This window comes from Toxoplasma gondii, chromosome VIII (genome assembly GCF_000006565.2).
Source record: "Toxoplasma gondii ME49 chromosome VIII, whole genome shotgun sequence".
NCBI classification, from domain to species: domain Eukaryota; phylum Apicomplexa; class Conoidasida; order Eucoccidiorida; family Sarcocystidae; genus Toxoplasma; species Toxoplasma gondii.
Window position 1 is genome coordinate 6,072,488 of NC_031476.1, and position 18,238 is coordinate 6,090,725.

The 18,238-nt window shown below is 58.2% G+C and overlaps 1 protein-coding gene across 1 annotated transcript; it reads left to right on the top strand.

Annotated features, from left to right (window-relative positions):
- Positions 1–1,196: 1,196 nt before the first annotated feature.
- TGME49_269075 (hypothetical protein) lies at positions 1,197–17,730 on the top strand (the record flags this gene model as incomplete). Its single annotated transcript, XM_018781530.1, has 3 exons — positions 1,197–1,392; positions 2,525–3,533; positions 4,446–17,730. The coding sequence occupies 3 exons, from the start codon at positions 1,197–1,199 to the stop codon at positions 17,728–17,730; spliced, it is 14,490 nt and encodes a 4,829-aa protein (XP_018636566.1).
- Between the last annotated feature and the right edge of the window lie 508 nt (positions 17,731–18,238).

The following is an 18,238-nucleotide window of genomic DNA, read 5'->3' on the forward strand; positions in this document are numbered from 1 at the left end:
TTTGTCGGGGGCTGCATGCGAGCGGCGAAGCGCTCGACGTCCTTCCTGTGATCCTCTTTTCCCTGGCGCCTTTCTCGTCAGCCCTCCGCTGCCTTCGACGGCCTGACGGCTTGCCGCGGTCGGTACGACTTTTCCAGAGCTGCCGAGATATAGGTTTATACAGATGCGTATGCGTTTGTACATTTATATGTATAGATACATAATTTTATATATGCATCTATCTATATAAATATATATAAATATAGATATGTATGGAGGCCAGTGGATTGGTTCGTGAAGGCTTTTGGCTTCCAAGGTGAGGCTGTTGCTTCCACGTATTTCATGTTTTTAATACATGGTGTTCAATGGGTTCTATTTCTACAATAATTATCATCTTAACTATGCAAGCGTTGTCTTCTCGTCCCTGAGCTTGTGCACAGCTGTCGCGGTTCAAAGTGTACGCGATCCTCGTGTTCCGCCTTGCCCGCCTTCGCAGGAGATGCATTTTTTGCTGGCTTTATAGAATCCACTGCTTGACTCTCTTAAGCATACCTCTACGTTCATTTGTTCGCTTCACTGTGGCTCCGCGCGCTCTGATTTCTCATGAGACGCGCCACCCGAGCGCCCCTGTCGCCAGTCTCGTTTTCTCCTGCTTAGGCAGCTTGAAGTCCGTAGCGGTTTCTGTTCTCTCTGTGTGACCTGTCGGTGCTCCGCGCAAAGTGTCTCGACTCTCGGATCATGCAAGTTTATTCTCATTCGTTGATACGTGAAATGTTTGATTTGCATCGCGGCTTGGTTGTGGGAGCAACTACTTCAAGAAGGACAAGAGTAGTCGGTGGTGCTCCGACATTTTTCATCATTATACGCCCATTGTATTCTTGACAAAGGAGACGTCTCCAGGAGAACTAAAATACAACCGCGTAAAACGTACGTCACCATCGCCCATTTCCAAATATGCGTTTCAGGCATCGCGAGACACAGCCAGACCGAAACAGCGCTTCGCCTTCGCTTCCTTCTCTACCATTCTCCTTGCCTCTTATCTCTTCCCCTGCCCGTGTCTCTTCTTCGGCTTGCAGCTGTACCTCCGTGCGTGGATCGAGGCTGTTCTCTACGACCTCTCCGGACCTCTGTTTGTTCGCCGCAAAAGGCGCCAGTGTTGCTGGCTCGTGGCGAAGACCCTGCAGAGCAGCCGCCGCCTGAGGCAGACGTTCGCGGCGATGCGAAGGCTCCCGAAGCCGCAACAGCACCACCAGGCGTTTCCCGCAGAGGGCCGCTCTTCAGAGGCACGAGGAGACAGGAAGGCGGTCTCGCCGTTCGAGGCCGTGAGCCAGAGGCCAGCCGAAGCGGTTGTGCGCGGCAAGCGGGAGAAGACGCAGGACGCTGAACACGCAGAAGAAGCCACTGGAGGACCCGGTAGGCGCGTCAATCCAAGACAAAAGAGAGACGAAGGGGGCGAGAACCGAGGGGAAAGATAGCGTATCGCGGCGCTTCGCTGCGAGGGCTCGGCCAGCTCCTTTTGCGCTTGACAGAGTGGTGAGGGACTTCTAAAGCACACATGGCCAGGCCCGCCACCCGCAAAACGCGCCCTGGTATGTGGACCTCACTACGCGCAACGAGGAAGGGATGATTCTGGTCGACATTGGACTCCCTTCACCAACAGTGGATGCGTCCAGGACTGCCTATGCTAAATATGCTTCTTAAAACCTGACAGCGACCGACTTGTGTCGTGAGCCCTGAGTGAGGTGTGGTGCGAAGAGGCAACAGACGAGACTGGGCGCATCTGAGGCGGCCTGATTTGTTCTAGGCACCCTCCAGATGTAAACGCCGCGCTTGAGTTGATCTTATCCTCGTCGGGATTGGTGACAGAGGCTTCGTGTCTGCCAGGGTCAGTTGAAACAAGCTGAGGACCGACCGGGTGTCTTTTCATCCGCCGGTTACTTTTCCATGCCCCGTCCTCCGCTCGCAGTGCTGCGGCCCCGATCATCCGAGGCCGCGACGGCGTTGACCTCCCCGACCGGTGTCCACGAACCGTGCAACTGTCCGTCAAGTGAAACTGTTCGCATGTTTGCTTTAACGCAGAACCTCTTGGATCGGGGCAGGGCGTCGCGACGCGAGCTTCTGGGTGTCGAGAGGTCCCCGGAAGCGAAGGGTTCGTCTGGAATGAGGAGGATCGTGTCCAGACGGTCCGTGCTGTGGTTTCTCCTGCTGCGTCAAACCTCGACGTCTGTCTCTCAATAACTATAACTCCAGTTATACAATCCTCGAGTGATGTGAATTAAAATACACAAGAATACGAAAGCGGCTGTTGTAGCATGCAACATCCTAAATTCCCATCCATCGTTCGGCTCGTATGGAGCTCTAAGCCTAAAGGGTCAGCTGACTCGGTGTGTGCCAGCCGTCAAGCTCTGTGCATTTCCCCGTTCGCGCGTTCGCCTGGATGTTATTGCCCCGGTCTTCGTGAGGGCGTCCTCCTTCTCGCAGCCTCTCTTTTTGTGTTTCTGCACTATGCGCCAAGTCTGTGTTCCTGTGTTTGCGTTCCAAGCAGATCTCTTCTCACCCGCTCAGCTGGAGTTCGTGGAGAGCCTGATTGGCATTCTCCTCGTCGCGCTACGATGGAAACCTTCTCGCGTCTCTGCTCTGGAACACAGTGGGCCTACCTGCAACTTCCCTCCTCACTTCAGTCGTTTTCCTGCGTCTTTCGCCTGTTGGGTCTCCGCCTCCTCTTCTGCCTCCTGTGCTCCACAACGGCCCGGCTTCTGTCTCGAAGAAAGCGCAGAAAAGCGGTCAGAGACCAGCCTCGAGGGCGGTGAGGCCAACCACGCAAGCAGTCCTCAGCAGGGCCAGCGCAGCCAGCGTTGTCGGCCTTTTCGGAGACGGGATGGCCATGAGGAAACAGCAGCTTCGACGATCAAGGAAGGCAGTGGAAGAGAGAGAGAGACTCACGCGCTGACGGTGGTGCATGCGAATCCCTGTCGCACCGAGAGAAGCGACAGAGATGCGGGCCAGGGCAGGTGGGCTGAAGCGCCGGGAAGCACCCTGCGGAACAGATCGGCCGATCGACAGAAAGAGAGGAAGGAGTATGAGGCTGATGCCGACAGAACAGAGAAGCGTGCATGCGAAGGAAATCCCGGACCTCGTGAGGGAGACGCAGAAGAAACTGAAGCCTCTGTGAGTTCGAAAAGCAGAGCAAGTGGCGCCGATGGAGCTTCAGCATGGAATCACTTTGTCCTGTCCCCTTGTGGGGAGAACGTGAAAGGCCAGAGTTCTCGCTGGAACGCGAATCCAGAAGGCAGCGAAAGAAATGGCTGCGAGACAGACGCGTGCGTGGAAGACGGAATCAGCGGAATGCGGTTGCTACCTGGCCAGGACGAAGATGAAACGTCCGGAGACAAAAAGGGAGAAACAGACACACTCTCCAAAAAGGGTGGAAGAGGACGCCGCGAATACGAGTTGAGCCCAGACGTCCCCTCGCTGCTGCTTGACCTCTTCATCAGAAACGCGCTTTGGCGGGAGCGGCGAAAGGCCTTCGCTTGTCTGAACGGACGGCTCATTCGGTAAGACACGCTGCAGTCGCTCTTGAACTGGTGTATTTCCCGCATGCGAAAAACGACATGTAAATCCACGAGATGTGAAGCGCGAAAGGAGAGAATCTCAAGTTGGGGGGAAACGCACAGTTTCCTGAGTGAAAACGATTCACTACATGCAAACGGACGCACACACAGAGGAGGTGACTTCTTCCAAAGATGGTGGAGGCAATGCAGGGTGGGGCAGCATCCGTCTTCAGACGACTCACTCACGCGTCTCTACGTCAGGAAAGGTTACAAACAGGTGGGCAGATTCAACGACAGTTGTGCCTGTATGGGCATTCGAGAAAACGTCTGCACATGAAGGCGTGGAGACTCAACCTCAGAGCAACTGGGGAGTCCGGGAGCTGCAATCTCAAGAACGCCTGGCGCATGCGGGACGCTTTGACAACTAGAACGTTTCGATCCTGTGTGACGAAATTCATACGCCTGAACATGCGACGCAGCTCCACATATACACACTTGCAGACTTAATACAGAGAAACCTACATAAATACAGACTTAGAGAGGGTCGCGAGCGATTCGAGAGGTGCAGGTAGATAGCGATAGAGAGGAAGAGATCGGCCTGTGGGCATGCTGAACAAGGTAGAGACAGGCAGACAGAGATAGGCATAGGATACACATATAAATATATATATATATATATATATATCTAGATATATACTTAAGGGACCCGGACCGGGAGCTTGAACTCTGCACCGATATTTCTCTGGTGGCTGTAGAAGCGCCTAGCGACTGGTGAGTGGATTGCCCAGATCGGTTGCATTCTTCTCGGCGTTTTCGTGCGATCCCCAGTGCCTGTCAGTGCCTCTCGAGAAGGCTGCTTGGCTACCAAAGAGACCCTCCAGTTCCCGCCATGCGCGTCATTCCTTCCTCCCTCAGGGTCGCGCCATTCTTTGCCTTTCTGCTTCTAGACGCGGAAGTGGACGACCTCTGGACTCAGGCGAGAGGGGCAAAGTATCGCTCGGCTTCGCCAGAGTCGCCTCCGTCATTCGCAGCTGCTGGCGGCTCCCGTGGAAATTTTGCGCGTCCTTCTTCTCCTCGCGTGCTCGCCACTTGGGCCTCTACTTGCGGTTCGGCTGCTTCTTTTTCGGCTTCTTTCGCGTCCTCGCGAACACCCGTCAAACCACCTGCGTTTTCGCCATCGTCCCGCGAGCGCCTGCGAAGAACCTTGAACCTCGCCCTGGAGCTCTGCCTTTACATTTCCAGAGAGGCGTTGACCTCCGCGCTTCGCGTTCTGCTTTTGCCTCTGTCTATCGGCCAAGTGTCGCGTCTCCTCTTCCTCGCCGCCTTCCCTCCCTTCATGGCAACCGGCTGCCCGTTCCCGGAGCTGCAAGCGCCCGGCTCCGTCGAGCGAGGAGCCGCGCGCAGCCCCACAGAGGCTCAACCGGCAAAGCCAGCGAAGGAACGGAAGGCCAAGCAGCGCGGATGTGAACCACAGGACGCAGCTTACAAAGCGCTGAGTCAAGAGATGAACCAGATTGAGACTGGCCAACGTGCGAAACGAAGCGCCGGAGATTCCGCGCCATCTCTTTTGCGGCGACTGTTTCGCCTTCACGATAAAGAAACCAAGAGTTCCCTTGCACAGGACGCCGCGTCGGAAGACGCCTCTGTCGAGGTCGCAATTGGCCGCACCGCGTGTAGCTTCCCCCAGAGTTCTCCACATACGTCAGGAGGAGATCCGTCGGCCTCGCCTCCCGAAATGGCTTCGCATTCGCCTCTTTCAGCTTCTGACTCTTTGGACGAGGCAAGGACTGCCACGACCGTTTTGTCTCCACCGGTCTCTTTGCCCCCAGCTGTCTCTTCTTCGTCCTCCTCGCCTTTCAACCTGGCGCTTCTTCAATGCTGGACCGAATGCCGCGATATCGGAGCCGAGGTCTTGTCCGCCTGTGGGGACTTGATCGCGAATCTGAACCAGGCACACCCAACCTTTCTTTTTGCAGTTTCGTCGCCACCGTATTCTCCATCTTCTCTCTCTCCTTCTCGTTCTCCTCGCTCATCTCGGTCACCTTCTCCCTTCTGTACGTCGTCCAGAGTCTCTTCCATTGATTTGCCCTCGTTCTCGAGTTCTGCTGCTCCCTCGCCTTCGTGTGCCTCTTTGCTTCCGTCCGCTGCCTGTTCTCTCTGCGCTGCGCCTCGGTGGTCGTCAGCTCCGATGGCCTCCTCTCATCGCTGGGCAGCCTCTGCGGCGGAGCATGACGCGCCTCGCGGCTGCATGCACCGCGAAACGGGAGCGCGAACGGAGCTCCAACCGAGGGCCGACGAGAGGGGATGTGAGTCGGCCGAAGACGACTTGCGAAGGCAGCAGGAAAGGGAAATGCATCTCCTTCTTTCTTGCTTTTCGCATGCACTCAGCTGCGTCTTTCGTCTCGAGCCCAAGCGAGCGAAGAAGAACCTAAACGAGTTGCGGGAAGCCGCAGGCGACCCCAGCTTGACAACTCGGCGCCAAGACAGCGCCGCGAAGTCCCAAGAGACAGAACGTGGAGGAACGCACCAGCGCAATAAGGCGGTCGAAGCAATAGGAGAGAAGGCAGGCTGCAGCAGAGTCAGCGGCCCGCCACCCTATATGCCATGGCAGGCGACGAAGCTCACGCCCAGCCAAGACAATAAGCGACGCGCTGCTGAAACGTCTGGAGAAGGGAGCACAGGGAAAGTCGATCCTGAACCAGCTCCACACGACAGAGACGGCATCAATGCCGACGGCCTGGGTAGCGTATGCATGCAAGGCCGCTGCGACCTCGGCAATGCGCAGGCTTCTTCCTGGCTCTCTGAGGAGACTCCGGTTCAGCAAGTCTTTCCTCTTCTTCTCTCTCTGCCCTTTCGATGCGCCTCACTGTCCCCCCCAAACCTCTGGGTGACCTTGGCGCATCCTGCAAATCCTCCCGTCTTCCGTCTCTCGCTTCGGACTGTTTGCCCGGCTTTTGTCACTTCGTCTTCGTCTTCAGCGGTCACCCATCCTCCCCCCTCGCGTTCCGCCTCACTCTTTTGGAAACGTCCGGCTTCCCCGGGCTGTGGAGCGCGGCCAGGCGCATGCGTGCCAGCGCGCCTCAACGCGACGCTCCTTCATGCAGAACCAGGCTGGCAGGCCGTCAGTTCTTCGCGGACAGACTCGACGCCCTCGTCTCCCTACACCTCCTCGTGGTCGAGTTCCGCGCCTCGGCGTCGTCCCTTCCGACGTGAGTGCTGTGACTGCGAGGATTTGTCTCCTCACGAGGAAGCAGCGGCGCGCGCCAGAGAGAGAGCCAGAGGGAGGCCGAACGGGAGCGCAGGCGTCGGAGCAAGAGAGACACCAAAAGAGAGCACAAGGAGGCGAGCAAGAGCAAGGACAAGGCAGAGGTCAAGAGACAGGGCCAGAAGGAGAGCCAGCCAGAGAATAACGGAGGACATGAAAGTCGAACAAGGGGAATGGCACGAAGAGGAGGGGATGATCCCCGCAATAGGAGGGAAAACTCGAGGTGTGACGTCGTCTCTTGGGATGTCCCGAGAGGCTTCGGAGAGCGCCGGAGAGCAGCCTTGCATGCGGCGAGAGCTCGGGCGCTGCGAGCTGCAAGGTATCAAGCGAGCGACGAACTGGAGGACGCTGGGTCCGGCTCGCCTTTCAGCCAGACCGTCAGGGTCCCCTTGCGAAAACGAAACGCATGCAGCCACACAAACACAGAAAGGAGATCCTACCCCACGCAGAGAGCTTCAAACCACCAGACGACGAGAGAGAAAGGCCGGATCGCTGCGGAACGCCGCAGCCGAGGGAGGCGTCGACAAAGAGGAAAAAGATTTGAGTGAGCAGGGTCAGACGGCTTTGGCCCATCGCGAAGACGTGACGTCTCTTGGTGTCTCTTTCCCTCCCCGCTTCTCTTCGTCTGGAACCTCCCCGTCGTCGATACCCCACCTCGCCTTTCTGTTGTCGCCGCGCTTGGCAGCCAAGCCGGGTCCCTCAGGGCGAACGCCAGGCCTAGAGAAAGCAGGTCGGCTGCATGCGAGGCACCCGAGGCCGAGCGCGAACGTGAAGAGACTTCTCATGTCTCTCTCGCTGGCCTGCCGTATTTTCCGACGCCAGGTGGAAGCGATGGAGGAAGCGGCGCGGCGCTGCAGGTACCAGGCGAAAAAGCTTGTGGAGTCAGAGTCTCTGACACGGAGCGAGGGGAGAGACAGCGAAAGCGAGAGCGACCGTGATGCAGAGCAACGCGACCCCAGTCGAGAAGAAAAGAGAGGAAAGGACGCCACCAGAAACGCCGGAGAGGAGACGGAAACGGAGGCGAGCTTCGTGAGACAGCGGTGGACACAGGAGGATTCGTCGCGCGTCTGTTTTTCGAGTTCCGGTTCCCCTTCGTCTTCTCTGCATGTGCCGCCTTCTCACACGTCCTTGTCTCCTTTGTCTGCTGACTGGGCGTCGGAGTTCCGTTGGCCTTCTTCTCCGACTTCCGGTGTCCTACCTTCGCGCTCATCAGGACACCGACGGATTGCATTCCCTCGGTCTGCTAATGCCCCCTCACCTTTGCTCGCGCGGTCGTCGCCGCTCTTGGCGATCTCCTCTAGAATTGTTGCGTCGCTTCTCATCCTCGAAACCCTCATTTGCCAGGTCTGCGCCCCGAGGCACAGCACGCGCATGCCAGTCTCCCCCTTCCAGCGAGGCCCTGGGGGACAGACAGAGGCCGCAAGCAGCGCGGGAGCACAGCCTTCACGACGCGAACCGGGTGTGACAAGAGGGAGTCCGACGACTGACGAGGAAATCATGGAAATCCTCCAGTTACTTATTTGCACCCCCGTGCTGCCTGAAGGCTCTGTTCGCTCGCTGTATTGCCAGTTCTCCACGCAAGAAAAAGCGGAGCTTCTGAGAGATGCGTTTGGTCAGTCGCCTCGCCCCAAGCCGGTTCCCCCTTCGTCCTCCTCGGGGAATTCTCTTTCTGCTTCTCCCCGTCCTTCGCGTTCGCCTCTCTCGCCTTCGCCTCTCTCGCGCTCCCCTCCGACCTCCGTCGGACCTCAGTCTCTGCCTAGCCGTCCTTCATGCTCTGGTGCCAGCATGTGCTCCCTAGGCTGCTGCGTCGAGCCTCTCTTGGCGCCGGGACTGGTCGGCGAGTCGACCGCCGAGACGAACAGGCGACGAGGAGGCAGACGCAACAAAAGACACGAGGCAGGAGGCGGACGACGCCTCCGCCGTGTAGCTCGCGACCCAGGCGCCGAAGGAGGACTCGAGAGACAGCGGAGAAGTGAGAGACGGGAGGCGCCATGGGTGGACCCAGCCAGGCCAAGCGAAGGGCGCCGAAGTCGCGGAAGAACTCTTGCTCGCCGAGGAAACGTAGCCGGAGTCTGTGCCCCCGGCTTCTTCTGGGACTGGGATCCACATGAGGAGACGCCTGTCCTCGTGCGGAGACCAGCCGCAGGAAGCGGAGAGACAGTTTGGTCCTCTTGCTCTCGCTGTCCTTTCCCCTTGTGCTCTGCTGCGCTCCTGGTCTCTGGCCTGTCACCTTCGTCTCCGTTCCCTGACGAGTTCGCCGAGTGCCTCTCTGCTTCACGCACTTCTCCGTCGCCCCCCGACCTTCTCGAGTCGTCTTCGTTCTGGTGGCGCAGCCCTCGGTCATGTTCGTCTCCCTCCACAGCGCCGGCGAGAGAGGCGAAGGCTTTCCGTGCTTCTCGCCCGGTGCCTCTGGCCTTCGTAGTTCACTGGCTCCTCCTCCAGGCATCTCGAGTTGTCCGTCGACTTTCGACTCCCTTCTCCACTCTGGCGCTCGCTTCGTTGGGGGATCCTGCGTCGCGTTCTCTCCCCGTGCGCCTTCGTCGGATCCCTTCCCCTCCACCTCGAGTTTCCCCGTTTCCTCCTCTTCGAACCTCAGTTCGAGGTCTTTGCCGTTCCCCGCCGCCGTCGCTTCCCCGTCCGCATGCACCATCGCTCGACGCTGTCGTGGATCTGCTGCTTCATCCCGAGGCACCACTCGCGCGCCTTCTGCCCCTCGTACGCGCGCTGCACATTGACCCAATGGACGCCTTTTCTTTCGCTGTCCTTCTGCGGCGCGCGATCGCAGGCATCCGCATCTTTGTGCCGCTCCAGCAGTTGCTTCCTCTGCCGCGCTTCGTGGACGCGCCTTCCGCGTTTCTCGCTCTAACTCGTGACGCCTCGGCTGGCGTTCAACCGGTCTCTGGAAAGTCCTTCAGGGCGGCGCCTCCCTCCCTTTCTTCTACGATCGCGTCTCGTTCTCCCTCACGTTCCGCCTCGCCTGCGACTCGCGGCACATTCTCTCGTCCCGATGTCTTCGGACCGAGCAATCCGCGTCTTCCTGCCGCCGGCCTGCCGAGAAATCAGGAACGCGCTTCTCTCTCTCCGCCCCTCGGTGTTGTCGTCACCGTCCTTCTTCCAGAATTGCTTTCTCGCTTTGATGTGGGCGCATGGAGGGCCGGCCTGCTGGAGGGCAGGACGGGCACGGTGGGACCTTCGCGTCAACGCGAACGCCAGCGAAAGCCGAGAATCCGAGACGCGAAGGGTGAGATCCAGAACGCGGAGGGCGCTTCACGAGTGGACGTAAAATTCGCGACAAAAACAGACACCGACGGACGCGACGAGAAGGCAGGAGGCCACAAGACAGAGGCGGGCACGCACTCTGAGGCGCAGACGCGCTTTAAAGCGGAGACGCGGAACCAGAACGGAAACTCCAGCAGAGCCCCTCAAGATAACGCACGCGAGAGGCCATCGGAACGGAGGAGTCTCCCGCATCGTCGAGGAAACGAGGAAATGAGAACACTGCTCGTTGACATGTCCATGCTTCTTCTGCATGTCACGCTCAGCCTCGCAGTGGCGCGGGCGCGAGGAAGAGACTTTGGGTCCTCAGACGCGCCGAACGATCGCTTCGAAGATGTCAAAAGAGGGCATCGATTCTCAAGTCCCTTTGGCGTCTTTCTCGCTTCAAAAGAACGTTCCACGCACCCCGGCACATGCATCACGCCTTCTCTCTCCCCTTGTCTTTCCGCTGAATACTGTCCACGTTCCTCCCTCCCGACGCCTGTCTCGCCCGCGTATCCAGAAGCCTTCGTTTATCTCTCTGCTATGCCTCCTTGGCGTACTCCCCTCTCAGTCTCCTCGAACTTGACTTCCGCAGCGTTGACATCTTCACCTGCTGCTCTCTCTCCTGCTCCCCCGGCCGTCGTGAGCGAGACGTTTCTGTACACCGAGGAAACATACAGCGTTTCTCTCAAGCTTTTTCTCTCGTTGTTTATCGGCGACGCATGCGTGTCTCCAACTCTCGCTTCCACGCACCTCGAAGCTTCTGCGCCGCACTCATCCCGATCGGTGTCTCTCCAGCCCGTCGCGGCGTCTCGTGAACTTTCGTCTGCTCTTCTCCTCTCTCTGCTTCCGCTTCTTCTCTCCCACGCGCTCCCTTGTTCCCTCTTCGATCCGGGCTTCCCAGTTGAGATTCTTCGACTACTTCTTGGCTTCCTCAGGCGACCTCCCGACCAGGCGATCGCAGCCGGGAACTCCACTCGGCCCTCGATCGCTCTGTCTGGCGAAGCCACTTCAAATCCCGCGCTCTCCTCTCCTTCTCTTTTTCACCCAGCAACGTCAGCCTGTGTCTCCGCTCCACGGGTCGCGAGTTCCGCGTCCTCGTCAGCGTCCTCGTCAGCGTCCTCTTCACCGTCCTCGTCAGCGTCCTCTTCACCGTCCTCGTCAGCATCCTCGTCAGCGTCGGCCGCGTCCGGTTTCGCTGCTTTTCGGTCTCTTTCTCTGTTGCCTCGTGCGGACTCGACCGACGCCGCGCTTCCCACGGTTCCCCAGGTCCGGTCACTCTCTCGGTCGTCGGCCCTCTTCATTCTTGCAGTCCTGGCTCGGGACGCCGCGCTGAAAACGATGCTTTTTCAGAGCCGCAGAGACGCTTGCGTTGCGCGCGACTCAGCTCGCGAACGCCCGGGCGAAGCTCCAGACAACTTGTGGACCGGAGAGACTTCGCAGGCCGCGTCCACTGCTCCAGGCAAATGCGACCAGAGCTGCGAGCAGGCGGCGACGAAGGTTGAGGACTTCGACCCCGCAGGCAAAAATATGAGATGGAAATTGCTTCACTCTTGGCAGAAGAGACAGAAGGCAGAAGCGGATTCAGACACAGAGTCGCCCTCTGAAGGCCTGCGCGAGGGCAGCGAGCGAAGGCGCATTCAGCGAAAGGTTTTTGTGTGTCTCCTCATCCTTGCCCTTCGTCGCCTGGCGCCTCCAGAAAGGCTAGTCAGTGAGCGCAGCGCGAACGCGGGGATGCAGGCTCGTTGGAATAGAACAGCAGGGGACTGCCTGTCTCCACCCAGGCATGTGGAAATCGAAGCGAAATATACCTCACGCTGTGCCTCTTATTTGTCGTCTCTCTGCATGTCAAGGAGGCCGTGGGTGCTTCACTCTCCAGCTTGCGGTATCCCTGTCTCGCCGACTCCAAGCAAACCAAAGCCTCACAAAGACGAGTCTCCGACCGAGCCCATGTGCCGTCTCCTGGCGCGACTGCTGGCGTCTGTTCTGCTCTGGCGAGCCTGCGAAGAAGAGGAGGCAGCGCCGATACATGCTGGATTCTCCGCGAGTGCATGTGGAGCATTTCCAGCCGAAACCGAGGCGAAGTTGAACAAGCACGAAGCTGCTTCTGGTAGCCAAGCGAGGCGAGACACGACGCGAGACTGCATGTTGGAAGAGACAGTGTTCGAGAAACAAATGATCTCCGCATGCGTTATCTTTGGCCTCCGTCCCCTTTCCCCCATCGACCTCATGTACACGCTGGCGCTAGGGCTCCGCCAAATCCTCCAGTCCGTTCTGTCTCGCTCTTCCAAATCTCCATCCTCTTCCGCCTCTGCTGCTGTCCGTCCCTCTGCTCCTCTCTGTTCCTCTCCTCCCGCCTCGTGGTATATCCCTTCCTCTTGCTTCTCCCCTTCTTCTCCCTCTCCGTCTTCTCTCTCTTCTTCTCCTCCCTTGTCTTCTTCCGCCTCCCCTTCGTCTCTGCCTTCCACTTCCTTCTCCTGTTCGCCTGCCTCTCTGTCTTCGCTCACTTCTTCTCCTCTCTCGTCTTCTCTCGCCTCTTCACTCTCTTCTTCTCTTCGCTCGAATTCTTCTTCGTTCTCGGCCGCTTGTCCCTGGCACGAAGCAGCCGCGCCCGCGTCCTCGCAGGCACCTCCCTCGGTTGGCCGTGCATCTCCGCTCTCCCGCTCCAAGGCATGGGCGGTCTTTCCTGAGGCGGTTCGCCAAGCTCTCGATCGCTGCGAGCTGCTCCTGAGCCTCGCCACTCACGCGCGTCGCGAGGAAGGCCGAAGGCGAACGCAAACGACAGAGGCGAAGCTCGACGCGCAGATGCACTCCCCAGAGGCACGCGACGATTCGCACCCGAGCCGCGAGGCGCGTGTAGAAGGCGCAACGCCCGTTTCTGTGATTTCGCTTCTGCCCCCTCCTTCGGACGCATTCCGCGCCGAAGACGAGGTGACCAGGACTCCGCAGCGGGCAACACTGAAAGCCAGCGAGAAAGCAAAAAGACGCCTGATTCAGCAAGTCTGCATGGCGCTCCTTCGCCTGCTTTCCCGGTATCACAGCTGCCCGCCTGGCCCTGACGCGGGGCCGTCTGCTGCGCCGGCATTTCCTCACATCCATGCGTTTCTTTTCAGGGGATTTTCTGCGGTTCTCAACAAGTCACGCATGCAAACGCAAACGCATGCATCCACTCTCCGGTCCTCGCCAGCGGCCTCGCGCTCCCGATCTGGCTCCTCTCACTTCCCTGCCTCCGAGGCGCACTGGTCGCGACCAAACGCTTCTCTGTCTGCGTCTGTCAAGCGTGCAGCCTCCTCTCCCCTCGCCCTGGGTTCACTCTTCCGCCATCGCTCCCGAGGAAAGACGCGTGCATGCGCGCGGAATCGAAGGCGTTTTGATGCAAAGGGCAAAGAATCGCTTGCGAATGAGGGGCGCTTGTCCTCACGAATGGGCTCTGACGCGCGGCCTCTTGACTCGCCGCAGCCGCGTTTCTCTCGAAGTCACTTCCCACGGTGTTCAACGACCGCAAGGGCATCTCAGTTCGCGCCTGCCGCTGCTTCGAGTTCTGCGGCGTCTTCGTTTCCTTGTGTCGTCTCGGGGGCGCCTTCGCCTGTTTCACCGATCGCCTCTTCGTCTGTCAACTTTGCTTCTTCCCCGAACGCCCGTACAGCGTCTCCAGCGAGGGCGTCTGCTTCTTGCGAGTCTTCTTTACCCTCCATCTGCAGTGAGGGGCGACCTGACAGAACCGCCGTCGCCGGCAGAGGCCGGAAACGAAAGGCTCCCGACTCTCAGAGAGAGAGGCTCACCGAGCAGATGCAACCTGCAAAAGGTCGCCGAAATGGAGAGACGCAGAACGTCTTCGTTCCGAGTTACAGTCACCTCAGTTCGTCCTCGCTCTTTGACTTGTCTCCCTCGGCTTCCTCGCTCACGTCAGAGGAGTCGACGGAGACGCGGAAGTCGCATGCATGCGCAGCAGTGGCCAGAGCGAGCGACAGGGCGAGCGACAGGGCGGTTTGGAACGCAGGTCCACGTTCAGGGGGAGTCACAAGGGAGGCGAGGAGGTCGGCTGCATGCACAGTGTGTGGGGAGCCCGAGGCGTCGCCGGAGGAGAATGAAGGGGAACGGTGGGGGGCGAGAGCCTCAGACGGCGACAGACAGGAAGAGGGAGTCCACGGATGCCTCAACAAGCATGCGGTTAGAGAGACGGATGGTGAAAGCATCCTTCTCTCGCCTAACGAGGCAGCTGAGAGACGGCGAATCTGCCGGAAGTCGAACCGCCGCACTGGAGGCTCCGGCCTGTCGAAAGCAAAACGTGGAAACGCAACACCCGAGTCATCGCGTGTAGAGCAGACAGACGTCTGCGGAGCGAGGGAGCAGGACATGACAACGAAAAGATTTTTTAATCGAAGCCAAGAGGGATATGGCGAAGGTAAAAGCAAACCACCCTTTCCCTTTTTCTCCGACGCGAAAACAGATCCAACGCATAGCGGATCCACTGTATCGAAGTTGATGTTGTTCGAGGGTATTTCTCGCGAGACAAAAGGCTTTTCGCCATCTCGACAGGGGCAGTCTGCTCCGAATTGCGTTTGGGCTCGGCAACCGCCGAGAACTGCCGCCTTGCTCATTCAGAGACCTTTGTCGCACCCAACGGCTTCCTCTTCATGTTTGGCTTCTGCGCCCTCCGCCTTCGTCCCTCCAGGAACAGTGGTAGGCCGTCAGCTTCCTGTTCCGCCTCCCTCCCTCTCGGCCGGGGGGGCAGTCTCGCCGTCGACGCGTCCGACGTCGAAGGCAGTCGCACTGCAAACGCCCTTCGCGCGAACCCAGGGGGATACACGCATGCGAGGCGCGACCTCTGCGGCTGGTCAGGAGGCGGCAATGTCTCTTAACGCATCCAAAACGGACGTCGTCTCCCCCGAACCGTCTGTGCCTCCCGCGTCTTCAATAGCCGTCTTCTGTGGGTCGATTGCGCTCGCACCCCAGACACGACGTTCGCAGTCAGAGCCCTGTACAGTTTCTTCCCCTCGCGCCTCTACCGCGTCTGCGACTGCGCAGCCGCCTGGCTGTTTGCCTGCAAGTGATTCGTCTTTGTCCGCTTCGTCAGCGTCGACCTCGAGGCCGCCTCCAACGCTTTTGCCGGAAGTCACTCGAGGCTCTGACGCGTTTGCGGCTGCGCGCAACGCAGGAGCTGACCGGCAAAAGGATGCATGGCCTGCGTGTCAGAGGGGGAGGCGACCGCGACCGGGAACCCAAGACAAGACCGAGGCGGCGAAAGGAACCCTGAGTGTGCGAGAGTGCAGGAAAGCGCAGCAGAGGGAAAGCGACCAAGTCGGTGACAGGACTGAAGCTGGGGACGAAGGCGAAGGTGATGTAGCGGGAAGTGACGCTCAAGCAAACGGTGAGGCTGAGAAATGGATGCGTGAAGGAGGGAACAAGAGGGTGGAAGGGCGCGGAGATCGGGCACAGGAAACCTGGAAGGATAACGACGAATCAGGAGGTGGATCGTCGCAGGGGAACGACGATGGCATGTCAACCGGTAGTCGGGGTAACTTGCCTCTACTGGCCGATGGTGACGAGGCTCTTGCAGATGACGCCGGGAGACGAGACAGAAGGCGGACAGCTGCGAAGCTGGCGGGAAGTGTGGCAACAGACCCAGAGGCGGCCAAAGACATCGGACGAACGCGCGAAGGAAAGTCGAAACGTGAAGAGTTACGAGCGATGAGGATCGGAGAGCCGACGCAGACGAAAAACAAGGGTGAGACGGAAGAAGCAGCAGCGACAAGAAGCGAAGCACGTATCGGACTCTCGAAGGAAAGCAGTGGCGAGGAAGAAGGGTCACGAGAGGCCGCGTCCAGGTACTGGAGCTGTACCTTCAAATACACCGAGACAAACGCATGTGCAAATGGTGCACAAAATGTAGAAAAGCGAAACTACCAACACAAAAGGGCGATTCGAACAGGTGCCGACATGGGACATCAAGCCAGCCATCACTGCGCAGGGGAAAAAAAGCAGGGCAAGCAGTCAGATGCGCTCGCTGAGAAAATCCGAAACACAGTCGATCTCACCGCCGGCTGTACAGACCAAAAAGTCGCCAGTATAAGTGCCAATTCGGCAGTATACTACGCTTTGCGCAGCGCCGGAAAAAATACCTCCCACAACAGACACCCGACTCACGGACAAACAAGACGTCACAGTTACCCAGGAAACTCAGCGCAATGTTCCAAGGTTCTGACCAGACACAGAGAGTACCCAGCGGCTGGGGGAACGCATGTAAATACTTGTGGACGGCGGCAGTGCACAGATACAACGCCTCTCAGCGTTATGGGAGCGGAACTCAAGAGAACGAAATTAGACATCACACGCACTGAAAACACGACTCTTGAAGAAGCCAACACAGACGCGTTTTTCCAGATTCGCAGCCGAGTGGACAGCCGCCTCGTGACACCGAGACCGTTCCACAGAGAAGGCGGCAGCCGAAATGTGGCTGCTTGTTTGTCTGTCACTTTGCCATACCGTCTGGCTCAAGACTCTCGCTTCGCATCCGTGCTCGAATCTCCCGTTCGCGATGCTTCCACTGGTGGTAGATTTGCCATCAGTTTCCCTACGAATCACTCTGAACGGGAAAAGAGTGTTGAGTCGGTCGGAGGTCAAATGCCGGAAAGCGGCAAAGTTCCAGCGAAAAGCAGTGCATCTCTGGCTCCTTCATTGGGGTCGACGAACCAGCGAACCGACGCCGGGAAGGTGCTGTCGGAAAAGCCAAGCGACGAGTCACGAGGGGTCCCCAACCGCGCCGCTTCTACCGTGTTACGCGTTGCATCATCACGAGAACCACGGACACGAGAAGCAGAGGCGGGTGCTAAGATTCGAATACAGAACCTGACGCGGGACCAGACGGAGAAGGTGGAAGTTAGAACGACGGAAAGTCACCTGCATCAAACAAACGCAAGGCCGTTTGTCGTTCGCTGGCAGTCTTGGGGGGAAATCCACCTCAACATGAACCTTCCATTTCCATCCACGATTCGCGAAGGGAGAGGTAGAGCGGCAACGAGCTGTGTAGTCGAGTCAGCAAATGCAGAGAACGCCGAGTGCGTGGTGGGGCGCCTGCGCCAGGGGGGGGTAAAGCCGCTGCAACTCACACGAGAAAGCAAGATGGACTGCGGAGCGATGGAAACAGAGGTGGATGCCCCGTGGTTCTCAAGTGGACGCTGGCAGGGGAAGCGTGAGCAGGATCGAAGAGAAGAAAAGAGATCAGCGACTGCTCGAGGGCGCATGCGGGAGAATGAAACTCAAGCAACCGCGCAGACAGAGTCAATCCGCGGTCGCGGTGGTGTGGTGGGTCGACCGTTGAACCATCGAGTTACGATTCGACACATAAACAGCTCAGGGGGAACGGTGTGGAACGACAATCAATTGGGTAGGCAGGAGCAAGCGATACGAGCAAAACTGGAAAAGAAGGTGAAACATGGAGAGCAGCAAGGAGCCAATAGAGAGAGGGAAAGGGCTGACTCAAAGGAGATGCCACAACGAAGCGGTACAGAAACACAATCTGGCAGGAGTTCGGCACACAGAACCAAAGAAGCAAGGATCAACAACGGTCGCTCTGAGAATCCTCTAGCGCAGGCAAAGGAGTTAAAGAAAAGACAAAGAAGCGTCGAAGGCGACGCGAACACCTCGAGAGTCCGTTGCATCTCGCAGCTTATTTGACCACATGTCCGAAGCACGAATACGCATATCCGGATTTCTTGTGTATCTCTCGACAAAGACGGCTTAGTCCTTCGTCTCTGACTTCCAGCTTCCTTTTCGTTTCGTGGTTTGTGCTTCCCTCTTTCGCGTCCATGTTCACCTGGTGGATTAATCCTTAAGCGTGTGCTATGATACCGTTTTTGTGTTTCACTGGAGGATGGTCCACCACAGTGAAGCGAGAAACTACCGGGCATGGGTTCTTCTCATAGTGCTCAAATGATCGAGAACGAAAGGCCTTTCTCTATCTCAGAGTTCCCCACCTTGGTATCCGTTCGAAGGGCAGTCACCTCGAAAGCAGAGTTCTTCTGTTGCCGCCGAACTGTTTGCAAACGTGAAGAATGTAACTTGCATGCAGGGACCCTAGTTGTCTCCAGTACTCTCCCATCAGGGTGATTTCTTTCCTCTTCCTCCCTGCTCCTCAAAATCCGAGAAGGCTCGAAGTGTAGAGCAACGCATTCTGTCATTTCCG